Consider the following 15,593-nt stretch of genomic DNA (forward strand, 5'->3'; position numbering starts at 1 on the left):
TGAATGTTTTACGAGAAACATCATTTTTACCCTTTAAATATTGTATAATGCATCAATTATTCTAAAATAATTATTTCATGTAAAATGTTTGATATTAAATAACATGAGATACATGTACGTGTTCGAGAACTAGTATGCATAAAAATGTAATAAAGGTAGATTTATAATAATATAGAAAAAAATAAAAAGTTAAGACCAAACACTTTTGGGAGATATTAGATGATATTTCTTGACATCGAAGGAATTGCTTTTATACTTATCCTTAAACATACTTGAGAATTGCTTTTATACTAACATCGCTACTTCTTTTATGTTCGATTTTGATTTGACATCGAATTTTTAAATTAAAGATAAAAAAAAGGGTTCAACAAAAGAAAATTTCCTAAAAAGTTAACCTATAAAACTCCATCAACAAACTCTCTTGTTTGGCCTTTGGCCAATTTCAGTGAAGGAGTAGGCAACTACAATTTTTCATCAATGTTTGGTGATAAAAGATTGAAAGACACAAACTCTGTAGAACAATTTGAGGTTCATACAAAAAGTTCACTCCTTTTGTCTGATTCTTGTTTTCTTTAGATTTTAAATTCAAGATTCATCTTACCCATTATTAAACTTGGTGGACTGTATATAGGGGGTGGGTGTGGAGTGGATGAAGTGTGAACAAAATGGCAGCAGTTGAAGATGGAAATGGGGGTGAGATATGGAAAGCCCATGGTGCAATGGTTTTGGTACAGCTTTTCAATGGTGGTTACCATGTGATTACTAAAGTGGCTCTTAATGTGGGCATGAATGAAATTGTCTTCTGTTTGTATAGAGATCTTATTGCTATAGCTATTCTTGCCCCAATTGCCTATTTCCGTGAAAAGTTAGTTCTTTTATCTCTTTACATATATTCCCTTTTTACATGTTTCTCTTAAATTTGCAATCCAAGTAGTGTATTAATCTCTCTGTATCTGTGGAAAGAATACCTGATTCCTTCTTCTTTGTAAACAAGGAGTGGACATAGGCACTTTGTGAGTATCCTGCACTAGTCAATGCAGTTGTAAGCTTAATGTTGCGTTGTCTTGAAGCCTGCTTCGACCCATACGATGACTTAACTGGCCTACAAACTTTCTTTTCCCACTGTTTGTGGAAACTGGAAACCTTGTGGCAAACTCATATACACTTCCTCAGATAAATTACCCTGTAAGAAGGCATTGGACAATTGATTTGATGTACAGGTAAATCATGAATAGTGACAACTTAATTGCTTTTCTCCGTGGAGGTTCCCCTTTATTCTTTTTGTGGTCAAATAGCAGAGATATATTTAACTATGCAAAAACGGGCACCCTCTAGCATACATTGGTAGACAGAATACCAACATTTAACACAAGCTCACAATACCATCAGAATCACTTTGCCTACTCTTTTGTGGCTTCTTTTTGGAATTCAATGTAGAAGTAGTAGTTTACCTTGGTTTACTGTTGGTGCGTCCAGTAAAGACCAAGCAACATGGAACCCAGTGATCATTAAACGTTGCAGGTTGGCAGAAGATATACTTTTCGATAGGAGGTAGAAAGTGTTGATTAGGAGCACATAGCATTCCCACATACTATGTCTATGCTACAGTTACCAACTAACTAACTGGAGAATCGAAAAGACTCTATCTAATGGAACTTATTATTGGACTCAACAAATGGAGATAGGAAGTTTTACTTACTAAGTTGGGAGATTCTCACATCCCCAAAGAGTTGGGGAGCCTTGGGTGAAGTTCTCCTTGTTTTGAACAGTACTCTTTTAGGAACGACCTATTATTCCCTAATTCGTAGCATCTTTTTGGTGCTTCTGTGAAGTTTTAGTTTGCGTAGAAGACTTGGAGGTTCTTTTTAACTAGAAAGTCTAAAACATCATGGAATAAAATTTTTTGTGACTTTTGTGCAAAATCATATTCTTTTGTAGATTCTCTACCCTTTTATGTTTTTGATGAAGCTGTAGAATTTTTACCTTCTGATATACTGCTTGTATACTGGAGACTTTTCTACCATTAATAAAATTATTTTACATTATAAAAGAAGTAGCTTAGTCTTTGATCAGATGAAACTACTTGATGCTGCAATATCATCTATTTTGTGTTTATTGAAGAGTTATGGACTGCCCCTTGTAAGTTCCACTCAAAATTGTGCCATATTGCATGTTGGAGATTTGTGATAATAGCCAATCTTTTTTTTTGGGGGGTGGGTGGGTGGGTGGGCGGTGAGCGGACAATGAATACATTTTTGTTAGAAATTTGTCAGCCAACCTTAATAAAAGTAGCTATTGCTAATATTTTCTGTGCTTTTATACTATTTTAACCCTATAGGAATTCCTCTATGTACAGGAGGTCAAGGCTCCCCCTGAGTAAACGACTACTACTGTCATTCTTCATTTTAGGATTAACTGGGTGAGTTTTGATGTAATAAGCATGTACGTTTGGATTTGTTTAGTTAATTTCCTTTAGTTTTGTTATACTTGATAAAATACTATTCCTGAAAATTCCTTTTTCCTCTCTTGGTATTGTGACAGTATTTTCGGTAACCAACTGTTGTTCCTTCTTGGACTTGGCTACACAAATCCGGCTTACGCTGCTGCGTTGCAACCTGCAATACCAGTCTTTACGTTCATACTTTCTGTACTTATGGGGTCAGTAAACTTTTACTCCCTTCATCTCTGGATTTTGTATCTGTCTCCATTACCCCCATTTCTTGCATGTCCTGGGTGTTGAGTAAATCTTCTGTTGCTTAACTTTGTGAGCTGTGTAAAATCATAGTTCTATCAAGTGTCAAATGTTGTATTTTTAATACCAAAGTTGCTTTGTGCTTTAAGTTGGAGCAATCACAAATACTTTCTTTTGTGCATAGAATGAGAATAATTACAATCAACTAAGAAACTATATCCTCTAAATTTCTTAATTGAAACATTTTCATTTTTCCAAAACCTATAGTTATTCTCTGTAACTGGGGAATGCTTGAATGGATCTCAAAAGGGTTAACTTTCAGGAAATCGGTTTATGTGGTGCTGTTTTGGAAACATTTGAGGTAAAAGGGTGTTTCTGTTTGCCGAAAAACAACCTAGGTGCTCCTTTATTTATTTTAATGGTGTACCATTTAAACTGTAATTTTATGATCAATGATAGAGTACAGGGTGTAGTTCTATTGTCAAGGTAGCACCTGAAGTGGATCAGAGGACATGGTGCTGTTGCAGGATAGTTTAGTGGAAATGAGACGGGCATCTATGATGGGGAGAAACTTTAATGCGTTAATTTAGTTGAGATGCAGGCGGTTGCCCTTGAGGATCTCTTGGAATAAAAAAAAATGGAAATGCAAGGGACGGGCTTTTGAATAAAGTATTCACTGTGAAGTAGTCCATGTTCCCTGCTTTTTAAGTCATTGGTCATTACAGGAAGGAACATGAGCTAGTCCATTGTTCATTTCTAGAATTGTCACATAACTTATCTGTCGCAGTTGTTGACCTGCTCAATATCATTCATGTGTGTTATTTATGCAGTACAGAAACTGCGAAGCTTCTTACTATGGAAGGTCAGGCAAAAGTTGGAGGTACCGTTGTTTGTGTTTCTGGGGCGATTTTGATGGCTGTATTCCGTGGTACAGCGGTGTTTGGAGACGGCACATCAGACTTCACAGCACAGATTGAGATAAGTGCTAAGGGTCAACCAGAGCCTGCTGGATGGCTAATGTCTAGTCTTCTGGAGTTGGGATTTGATAATTGGCACCTAGGCGTCTTATGCTTGATAGGAAACTGTATGTGCATGGCAGCATACATAGCTTTTCAGGTAACTAGATAATCATTTCAATTGTTAATTCGAATTGGCTTGATTGTAATAAATAGCAGACCCGTTCTCAATTATTATACTGAAAAGCTATGTGCATATATAATTTACATATATACCTAGTCATCCCTTAAAAGTTTTGCCCCTGATCTTCCTTGTATATTGGCCACGATTGACCTCCTTCTTAATCATATGCTCATGAAGGTGATTTTCACATGCTTTGGGTGAGTGCCTGTGATACACTAGCATTTGCAGGCGGGCCTTTGAAATTGTGAAATTGGTATTGAGTGAATTTATAGAACTGATTGAAACAATCTTTGAAAAGAAAGATCTTGCTATGTAAAATACAGATGTAGCTTACCTTGTAAAAAATATGAAATGTAACTTAATTGTGTCTAATACCCCTTCCATCATTTTCTTTCTCGTCTAGGGATTTGAATTCGCTCTCACGGTTCTTAGGGAAGGCTGGTAATGGCTTGTTGATTCATCTTGATTGTTGATTGGTTTGCTTTTGCACAATCACAACTATAGTCTAGTGGGTTTCTTTCTTTCTTTTTCTAATTTCTTCTTTTGTGGGGGGTGAAGATGAAGAATAGGTTGCTTAAATTTGAATTGCCTTTTAGTATCACTGTTTGCTTAGAGGAAAAACTCTTATGTCCTAAAATGAAAGGGAAACTTATATAACTAGATTGGTCTTTCAATAGGAAGTATAATGGTCCTAATTGTCCTTTACCTTTCCCCTTACATTTTACCATTTCAAAAATATTTAAAATAATGTCCTTTACCCTTCCTTGTTAAAGGGGATCACATTCAGTTTCATGATATTCTCTCTTATTTGGTTACTCTTTGTGAACTTTGATCTACCAATGGCTATTCATCTGAAAGAGATCAATTTGCTCATCTCGCCACTTTGTTGGATACCCTTTACTTAATCTTAGACCGGTTAAGTTTTGCTTATGTAAAGTAATCCAGATTATATAAATTAGTGATCATTTGATAATTGGTTAAGAAAGATTACATTAATGAACAATAGCTAGATACTGATTCCAGTCAACAGAGTGATGTTTTGAAAAAGCTGATCTTTTTGTGATATAATCCATACCCATTAGTCCAAAAACCAAACCTAATACTTATTTTTGTGAAATAATCATAGAAAAAATCTGGTTTTGGTTGGTAGGTTGACCTCTAGTCATGATTGGTACTAACAGTTTATTCTGAGATGTCTGTGACACTTTAGATCTTGGGCTAGCTTGAAGCGTTGTGTGGAAATCCTTGAGCTTGTCAGTGTATGTGTGTATTACTATAAAATGTATGCAGAGTTGAGTAAGTAAAGAAATTTTGCAGGCTCCAGTTTTGAGAGAATACCCGGCAAGCTTAACATTGACAGCATATTCTTACCTTTTTGGCGTTATACCAATGATAGGGACGTCATTCCTTGTGACCAATGGATCAACAGATTGGTATTTGACACAATCTGAAGTTGGTGCTGTGTGCTATGCTGTAAGACTCTTTTAAGTTCCAATCTTCATTTTCGCTGATGTATGAAATGAGATAGTATTTTTTAATCTTGATCAAAGTATCAAAATGATTTGTCTCACATAAAGAAGATATCTGACACAATGATATACCAAAAAATTTAGAAATGTCATACCAGGTATAATTTGCTTTTAAATCAACTGTTGAAGTTTGGTTGTTGAAATCATAATTAAGTTATTCGTGCTCTCACGAACAGCTTAACTTTTTACCTGAGGTGGCCAAATAATTTATCATGGTACTAAAGTCGGACCGATCCCTATAGCACGGTCCTTTTTATGTAAGGGAAAATGGTTAAGTTCGCTCTCGAACTATGCAAGATGATCCAGATTTGCCTCTGAACTTTGAAGAATAAGGCCGATGCTCTTCATACTCCCTTCCCCTATGTTGCTATATCAATTTTCAATCATCAATATATCATGGATTAAATTAGCTTTTGAATGTTTCATAGTGGATTCTCATTCATCTGTCCATAACATCTCATCTCATTTTCGTTGGGATGAAATGAAAATAGTTTTCATCACAATGGTTAATGTCTCTCAGGGAATTATTACATCAGCGCTGAACTATGGACTTACTACTTGGTGCAATAAGGTTATTGGCCCTGCTTTAGTTTCTTTATACAATCCGCTTCAACCTGCTGCAACAGCAATTTTGTCTAGTATTTTTCTTGGGAGCGCTATTTATCTGGGAAGGTTAGTGCTCTGATTTTCTGCATCAACATCATACTCCTAAAACAAAATCCACTTTTATATCTGTGTATGTTTTCATTTCTTTGCTTTCTACTCGGCATGAGGATGAAGTGAAGCTCTCCTGCTGGAAAATCGCCATGTTTCCTTTCTGACTTGCTTTCTTTGGGAGATTGGTTCTTGTGAAACTATGAAATATTTCACTTGCTGAGCAGCACATATGATCTTTCTTTTTTACATTCCATCTAGTTATTCGTCGTTAGCTAAGGCATGTCCACGCGTTGTGATTGCAGCATTTTGGGAGGACTTCTCATTATAGCAGGGCTTTATTTCGTAACTTGGGCATCTTACAGAGAGAAACAGGCAGCCATGGGAACTATAACTCATGATCCGCGGATAACGGATCCCTTAATCCCATATCAGATAGGACATAATTCCTCTGTTCCTTCTTCCTCAATGCCAAAGATCAGTGATTAGATGTTGCCACAGATATCCTTTGCATGCCCTATTCTTCATGATAATGTGTAGTTCAGTGCTAAGAAGAATGATAAATATGTATTGCAGTCATACCTCCGTCACTCGATTATAGAGGGTTGGAACCCTGCATTATTCGTATTCACTGCATTGGAATAGGCTGAACCCCCTACAATCTCGTTAAATTGAACATGGAACTCCTTATTCCAATCCGGAAACCGAAGGATTGGGGCTGACAGGTCTTTCTTATTATCGTTACTTGGGTTACTGTTACGTATTATTTACATAGTTTAGTCTCCAAAGCGAGCAGCAGTAAGTTCTCTTTATGCAATGATGGGGTGATTGATATTTAAGGCTAGTTTATCAACTTTGACATTTGCGAGATTGCTTGGTCAAATAATAAGATTACCAATACAATTTTTAGATTGTGCAATTCAGCTAATCTATCTTGATAATGTTGACGAGTTTACGTCTCAGGCCTTATTATTGTATGCCATTCGGATATTAAGTAAACATCATATTGTTCATGTTCATACTCAAAATGGTTTAAAAGAATGAGTTATTAAAGGCATAATATGTAAATGCCCTTTAACTTGTCATCTTTTTCAGATTCATGTCCTTCAATTTTGGGTGGTGCACAAGTAGACAATTAAACTTGTATTAAATTGCTTAAGTATTGGACACCACGTAGGACACAAGTTGTCATATAGGATGTCAAGTAAAACATGTGTGTCTATTTTGTTTAATTTTCTATAAATGAAAGTGTTTACTCGTGTACACACAAAGTTGAAGAATATACATGTGATTTGAGGCTAAGTTATGTTATGTCTTTATTAAATACTTTCAATTAGTCGCTGAACCATTGTTTATGAGATAGAAAATTTCCTATTTTGGTATAAGAACATGCTATTTTGCACCCAATAACACTTGAGTGCAATGGACCAACAATTTATCATAAAGTTTTTCTATCACAATTGACTTTTTGGTCGGGAGTCAAATATTTTTCGTCGTAAAATTGCTTAAGTTTTCAGATATGTATGTAAGTGTTCTCAATTTTTTGTAAAATAGTGGACTAAAATTTTTCAAAAATATATTTAGGGGTTCAATTTGAATCTACCTTCAAACAGAAGAGATATTTTTGTATATATTTTAGGTATGATCTTCATATAACAAAATAAAAATTAATGACTTTTCGATAATGAAGACAAAGTCGAATAATCACTCACGAAAGATAATATTTATTTAGTTATAATATTGGTTATCAAATTATCTAGTTAAAAAATTTCAAAAATAACGATACTTCAAGGGACATTTATCTATGGAATCATTAAAACAACTAATTAGGAATTGATAAACAACCTGATCAAAGGAGCTTATTTGGATGACGTGTGAATTGCATTATTGATTTTTTTATTTAAATTATTTTTATTTAGTACACTTGTTAACAAATTATTTATTTTTTAATCATTAATTGAACCAACCTATATTATATTAGTTTTGTATATTCTTAATTATAATATCGAGCTGTATTGAGGTATGTAATATTGATATGTGAAAATTTCATAGCGTTAGTAACGTGCAATACATATTATTTTAGAAATAATGCTAATTTTTTTTATACATGAAAATTTCTTATAAACAATTTTTATAAATAATATTCTAAAAAAGTTATGTTAAAATAACTAATACAAATCTTACTAATATCTTGATACTTTTTTTTTTAATCTATTTTTCTTTGTCATATTATTCTTTTTCGAAAATTAATTTGATTAATTTTCAATATTAAATTAGATTAGATTAATTTAATATTTTTAAATAAAAAAATTAAATATTTAAAAATTATAATTTTTAAATCTACTCATTTTGTTGTGACCAAAAATCCCCGACTACAAACTCTGTAGAAAAACTTGAGGTTCATACAAAAAGTCCACTCCTTTTGTCTGATTCTTGTATTGTTTGGTTTTTAAAATCACCACCTACCCAATATTAAACTTGGTGGACTGTATGTATAAGGGGGGTGGGTGGGTGTGGAGGGGATGAAATGAGCAAAAATGGCAGTAGGAAATGGGGGTGATGTATGGAAAGCCCATGCTGCAATGGCTTTGGTTCAGCTTGTCTATGGTGGTTACCATGTGATTACTAAGGTGGCTCTCAATGTGGGCATCAATGAAATTGTCTTCTGTTTGTATAGAGACCTTATTGCTATAGCTATTCTTGCCCCAATTGCCTATTTCCGTGAAAAGTTAGTTCTTTTATCTCTTTACATATATTCCCTTTTTATGTTACATGATTCAGCTACTTTGTAGATAGACAATTGAATTTATGTACATGTAAAGCATGGATTTTTATGAAATTATTGTTACCATATTCAGATACTGATAACTTTAAAAGCTCCTACCTGTGTAGCACTTGTTCTCGTTTTCATTTTTTTGGTCAAACAGCAGGTATATATTTACAATGTTTAAACTATGCAGAAATAGGTCCCATACACTGGCTAAGTTTTCATTGGCTTGTTTATGGAATCAATGTAGATGTAGTTTCACATTGGCTTAACATTGGTCGCGTCCAATAAAGACCAAGTAACATGGAACCAAGTGATAGTGAAAAGTAGCAGGTTGGCAGGAGAGATACTCTAAAAAAGGGGGATTTAGGATTGAAGTAGATGTAGCTTTTGAGATCACGGGTACAACAAAAAACATGTATAGGTAGTTGATATTACAACAAATCTTGGGAGTGCAGTAGAGGGAATGTATTGGAACCTTAAGGTGCAAGAGAAACCTATATTGGGAGGTGGATGTAGTAGTAACTCCAGATTTGTTTAATTTGACATCCATCCCAACGATCACAGTAGAAGAAGCACGGGGCCAGCAAGGTTGGAACCTAAATTTCAGAAGGTTGTATGATTGAGAGATATAGAGAGTTGTTGTATTGTTCAAACAACTGGAGCTGTTTCAAGGGACTACTTATAACAAGGATTCATTGCTCTGGAAAGGCAAGAATAGCAAGTTGTTTACAGTTAAGTCTGCCTATTTTATTGTGTCGGGAAATGAAGTCAAGATAGCCAGTGGCCTACTACGCAGATTTGGAAGACTAAGATTCCTTTCAAGGGGGCTTGTTTTACTTGGTTGGTTGCCAAACAGGCTTGTCTCACTAAGGAAAAGTGATGAGAAGGAGCATTTATATGTGCTCTAGAGGCCACTTGTGTCAGACTGAAACAGATCGCCATAGTCATTTACCCCTGCATTGTGTGGTAGCACATCGACTCTTTCAGCTGTTTCTTAGCATGACTGGACTTAAATGGACCATGGCTAAGACAACAAAGAAGCTGTTGATTGCTGGAATACTGTTAAGCATTAGAGATGGTGGAGAATAATACCAGCTTGTATCTGGTGGATATGATTGAAAAAAGGAATGCCAGATGTTTTGAAGATAGAAGTAGCTCGGTACAAAAAATTAAGATGAATTGTATTTTGCTATTTCAATTTTTTTGCATTCTGTAAATATGATTTCTAGAATTTCCTTTCTGCTGATATGTTTGTCATATATCGTTACCCTTTTCAGAAAAAGTGGTAGTAGTGCAAACTGCGGGCCCCGCTGTTTATATTACATTTGTATTTTCAGTCTATTACAACAAGTTTAGTTACAATATTTGGAATCATATGAGCATCACTTACAAATGTAAATTTTATGTTTCTCCATCTATAGGAGGTCGAGGCTTCCTCTGAATAAGCGGCTTGTACTGTCATTCTTCCTTCTAGGATTAACTGGGTAAGTTTTGATGTACTAACCTTGTATATTTGGATTTGCTTTGTTAATTTCCGCAATTTTGTTACACTTAATAAAAGCCTATTGCTGAAAAAGCCTTTTTTCTCTCTTAATACTGAGACAGTATTTTTGGTTGCCAACTGTTGTTCCTTATTGGTCTTGGCTTCACGAATCCGACTTATGCTGCTGCTTTACAACCTGCAATACCAGTCTTCACGTTCATACTTGCTGTTCTCATGGGGTCAGTAAACATTCAATCCCTTTCATCTCTCGATTTTTAATCTTTGTCTCCATCACTCCCAGTTCTTGCATGTCCTGGGTGTTGAGTGAATCTTGTGTTGCTCAACTTTGTGAGCTGTGAAAGGTCATAGTTCTATCAAGTATCAAATGCTGTATTTTTAATACCAAATTCGTTTTGTGCTTTAAATTGGAGCAATCACCAGTACCTTATTGTTGTGCATAGAATGAGAGTAATTGCAATCAATTTGAGAATGTATATCCTCCAAACTGATGCAATACAAACCCGAGATTACTCAGTAACTATTTTGGTGAAATGGACATTCTAAGGAACAAAATTGCAGAAACACTTTAAGAGAGGGGATAAACAATGACAGATTAAGTCTGAGACAGATAGAAGAGGGAATTCTTTGAATTTCAGAAAAAAATGCTAACTGATTCTATTTGTCCATTTCAATTTGGCTTCCCCTTTTTTGAAAAATGAAATTACATTGATATCCCAAGACCTTCCATCTAGATTAAAGACCAACTAACTACAGAATTCCCAACCCAATCTCCACCTTACCCCCCAAAGCAGCACCTACGGATGTTTAGGTGGCAGAAGGGGGCGGGGCGAGGTAAAACTTAGGGGGGAAGAAAAAGGTTTCTTTTTAGAAAAAGAGGTTTGCATAACGAAGTGATACACAAAAGAGAGATCGAGACGGAGGATAGTTAATCTAGGAGATAAACTTGAAGAAGATGGCAGCTAACACAGGGAAATCTGAGTACAGAGCTAATAAAGTTTAGCAGGGAGAAGAGAAGAAATATCTTATTTCATCAAATGTGATCAATGTACAAGTAGGACTTGTATTTATACACAAATTTGATGAACTACTGCATTGTCCAGTATTTGAACTAACTGAGCTAACTAAAAGCTGTGAACAGTGTTATCTAACTCTTTTGAAATGCTAACTGCCTAATAGAATTATAACTACTTTTGGGACGCTTGATCTACTAACTCATCCAGATTCAATTGCTTAAGCTTTTAATCATGCACCATGAAGTGGGATAGTCCATGTTTTATCCCAATTATACTTTTGAGCTCCCAAACTTTCATCATCTTAACCTTCCTTGTAGATCTCTTTTATTTCTTTCTTTTTTGTTTCAGCGATTTTGAGGATGATGTGTTAGAATAAAACCAGGTGCTTTGGTATAAGAAGTTTGAGTTTCAGTCGAATCTAGTTCACAAAAAAAATAATTAAAATTGGTAGTTACATTTTTGATTAATTGAATTTTTTCATCTCTCAAAAGCTATAATTGTATTCTGTAAGGCTGAAACTGGGCAACACTTAATGGATCCCGAAAGGATAAATGTTCATAAAATTGGTTTTATGTGCTGCTGTTTTAAAAACAATTGAAGGGGAGATTCTGTTTGGCGAAAATACTGTAGTGCTCTTTTGTCCTTTAATATTTTTAGCTGTGTGAGTTAAAACCGTAATTTTATGATCAATCATAGAGTACATGGTGTTGTTCAATTGTCAAGGTAACATTGAAGTGGACCACAGAGAGCATGGTGCTGTTGCAGAATATTTTAGTAAAAATGAGGCGGGCATCTATATTGTGAAGAAACTTCTATGTCTTAGTTTAGTTGTGCTAGGCTAGATGTGTAGATCCATTCTCACCGAGTTCTAAAACCTGGCTTCATTGACCCTCCAGAGTTTCTTGGTATAAAAAAATATTAACGGAAATGCAAGGGAGTCGGGACAGGCTTTTGAAAAGAGTATATGATGTGGCTTGCTCAACATTACTCATATGTGTTATATATGCAGTACGGAAACAGCGAAACTTCTTACTGTGGAAGGTCAGACAAAGGTTGGAGGTACTATTGTTTGTGTTTCTGGGGCAATTTTAATGGCTATTTCCCGTGGCCCAGTGGTGTTTGGAGACAGCACAGTGGACTTCACAGCACAAATTGAGATAAGTGCTAAGGTTCAACCGGAGCCTGCTGGATGGCTAATGTCTAGCTTTCTAGAGTCGGGATTTGATAATTGGCACCTTGGCGTCTTATGTTTAATAGGAAACTGTATGTGCATGGCAGCATACTTTGCTTTTCAGGTAACTAGATAATCATTTCAATTGTTAATTCAGAATGACTTGATTGCAATAAATAGCAGACCGTTCTCAATGATGAAACTGAAAGGCTATGCAGATATACAAATTATATATATCATTGGCGGTAAAAGATGGATCCTGATCTTTCATTGTATATAGGACCTTTCACGGTGAGCTTCCTTCTCTAATAACATGTGAATTAGGGGTAAACAGAACATAAGGATACTGATTTGAGGCCTTTTACGTAGCTAGTCAGAACTTTCTTTCCAGTGTCTCCAGATAGTCTAGTTCTTAAATGGAAATAGGTAGATAGGTGTACTAGTTCGTCTGCAAGTGTCTGCAGTTCACAAACAAACTTGTGAAGTGAACTGTCTGCTTTTCCTTTCAACAAGGCTAGTAGTTTGATCAGCATTATAATTTTTTAAACTGGTTGTTCTAATTGAAAGTTCTCCTGCTAAAAGCTGATATTCTTTCAAAAGTATACGTAACACCCTCCAATTTTATGTGGCTTTAACTGTGCTATATTGGACTAAGGTGAGCTTAACTGGGAATATGGACAGTGGAGATCCATATATCCGAACCCAAGGTTCAGCAGTTTGTAGATTAAGCTTAAAACTGTACTGGGTTTATTATTGAGCTTCACTTTCATCGCCAAGTTTTTGTTAATACATGAAGTTTCCTGGTTATAGTTAGAGTGTGGAAATTATAATGCCCTTTACCCTTTCCTTAAAAATTATCACTTTCCGTTTCACAATAATTTATCTAGTAATTGTTTTCTGCTCTTGTGAACTTTGATCTATCAACCCTCATTCATCTAAAAGAGATTTATTTGCATCCATCTTACCACTATGTTGGACACCTTTTACTTGATCTTAGGCATTTGAAATTTTGATTCTGTTCTAGTAATCCACATTATACAAATTTGTGAGTGAGTGATAAACTGATCAAGAAATATGACTTGCTGAATAATAGCTAGAGACTACTTCCAGTTAACAGAATCAATGTATTAAAAGACTGAGTATTTTTGTGACATAATCCATAGAAACAATCTGGTTTCGGTTGGCAGCGTGGCCTTCAGTCAGGATTGGTAAAACAGTTTCTTCTATCTTGGGCTAACTTTGAAGAGTTGTCCGGAAAAGAATGAGTTTGTCAGTATATGTGTGTGTATTATTATGAAATGTGTGCAGAGTTGAGTGAATTATGAAATTTTTGCAGGCTCCAGTTTTGGAAAAATACCCAGCAAACTTATCATTGACAGCATATTCATACCTTTTTGGTGTTCTATTAATGATTGGGACGTCATTTTTTGTGACCAATGGATCAACAGACTGGTATTTGACACAATCTGAACTTGTCGCTGTGTGCTATGCTGTAAGATTCTCTTAAGAACTGATCTTCATTTTCCCTGATCCGTGAAATGAGATTGTGTCTATCTTGATCCCATGCCTCAAAATGATTTGCCTCATGTAAAAAGAAAATCTTAGACAATGATATACAGAAACTTCAAGAAAAGTGTAAAGAGTACAAGATATAATTTGTTTTTAAAAAACTACTGATTTTTTTTAAAATTTCAACGCCTTGAGAGACTTGATTTTGGGGGGTGTATTATGATCACACGAAGGCAATTTTCCTTGTTAGAAAGAACAATCCCCTGAATATTCTGGGTATATTGAGCTTTTCCTTTGGCAAGTAAAATTAATTTAATTATAGACGATGGTATAAACAACACTAAGATAATGTGAAAACACAAAATTACTGATTGTGAAATTCTCCGATCATTTCTAACATGGAATATATATCGTTAACAAAAATCAGGTTGAACCGAAAAGCAAGCAAAACTACACATCCAGGCTTAAGAATATGAATGTTCTCTCTGTTTGATTCAAAAAATTCTGCTGTTCCTTTCACCCCTGAAAATTAAATAACAGTGTCAATGATCTTCATATACTTCCCCTAGGTTGCTATTTCAGTTTACAATCATCAATGCATCATGAATTAAAGTTAGTCTGTGAATTTTTCATAGTGGATCCTCATTCATCTGTCTATTACATTTCATCTCATTTGGTTTAGTATGTAAATGGACAGTTTTTTGTTTTCGTCATAATGGTTACTGTCATTCAGGGAATTCTGGCATCAGCCCTGAACTATGGACTTATGACATGGTGCAATAAGGTTCTTGGCCCTGCTTTAGTTGCTTTATACAGTCCGCTCCAACCAGTAGCGTCAGCAATTTTATCTAGTGTTTTTCTTCGGAGCCCTATTTATCTGGGAAGGTTAGTACTCTGATTTATTTTGAATGCACTTCATACTCCTAAAACAAAATTCACTTGTATATCTGTGTATGTTCTCATTTCTGTTCTTTATACTCGACATGAGGGTGAAAGCAAAGCTCTCCTGTTAGAAAATTGCCATGTTTCCTTTATTTTGCTTTCTCTTGGAGATTGGTTCTTGTGAACTTGCTGAGAACATACGATCTTTCTTTACGTTCCATCTTCTAGCTAGTCGTCTGTTGTTAGCCTCCATTTCTAAGATAAATCTCCGCGCTTTGTGATTGCAGCATTTTAGGAGGAGTTCTCATTATAGCTGGGCTTTATTTAGTAACTTGGGCATCTTACAGAGAGAAACAGGCAGCTATGGGAACTATAACTCATGATCCGCGGATAACGGATCCCCTAATCCCATATCAGATAGAACACATTTCCTTTGTTCCTTCTTCCTCAATGCCAAAGACCAGTGATTAGATACTGCTACAAACATCATTTGCATGTCCATTTTATTCATCCTCTTCATGTTAATATGTATAGTGCAGTTCATTGCTAAGAACAATGTCACTATGTATTGCAGTTTTATCAAGTTCTTTTTCAGAAGTTAATACATGTTAATAAACTCTCTCCTCAAATCAAAACATCTTTGATTTTCACACACAAAAAAAGTGAAGAATCAATGCAATACTAAGGCCATACTTGATATTTCTTCCGTTCCAATTTGTTTGTCTTGTT

General features: G+C 35.2%; 2 protein-coding genes across 5 annotated transcripts; both read left to right on the forward strand.

Moving 5' to 3' along the window:
- The first annotated feature begins 191 nt into the window (after positions 1–191).
- LOC101251408 (WAT1-related protein At4g19185) lies at positions 192–6,934 on the forward strand. Of its 4 annotated transcripts, XM_069288226.1 has the most exons (9): positions 428–528; positions 632–865; positions 995–1,220; positions 2,357–2,419; positions 2,542–2,658; positions 3,523–3,808; positions 5,150–5,305; positions 5,882–6,033; positions 6,321–6,934. In XM_069288226.1, the coding sequence occupies exons 3-9, from the start codon at positions 1,213–1,215 to the stop codon at positions 6,502–6,504; spliced, it is 966 nt and encodes a 321-aa protein (XP_069144327.1). In that variant the 5' UTR covers positions 428–528; positions 632–865; positions 995–1,212; the 3' UTR covers positions 6,505–6,934. The 4 variants fall into 4 exon arrangements, with proteins under 4 accessions (XP_010325623.2, XP_004246007.2, XP_010325624.1 ...); XM_004245959.5 differs by lacking the exon at positions 995–1,220 and having other exon boundaries at positions 259–528; XM_010327322.3 differs by having other exon boundaries at positions 317–865.
- Positions 6,935–8,369: 1,435 nt separating this feature from the next.
- On the forward strand, positions 8,370–15,480 carry LOC101251116 (WAT1-related protein At4g19185-like). The gene is made up of 7 exons (XM_004245958.4): positions 8,370–8,743; positions 10,207–10,269; positions 10,391–10,507; positions 12,312–12,597; positions 13,810–13,965; positions 14,716–14,867; positions 15,152–15,480. Exons 1-7 carry the CDS (start codon positions 8,553–8,555, stop codon positions 15,333–15,335), a joined length of 1,149 nt encoding a protein of 382 aa, XP_004246006.1. The 5' UTR covers positions 8,370–8,552; the 3' UTR covers positions 15,336–15,480.
- The last annotated feature ends 113 nt before the right edge of the window (positions 15,481–15,593 follow it).

Source organism: Solanum lycopersicum, chromosome 8 (assembly GCF_036512215.1).
Source record: "Solanum lycopersicum chromosome 8, SLM_r2.1".
In the NCBI taxonomy this organism is placed as follows: Eukaryota; Viridiplantae; Streptophyta; class Magnoliopsida; order Solanales; family Solanaceae; genus Solanum; species Solanum lycopersicum.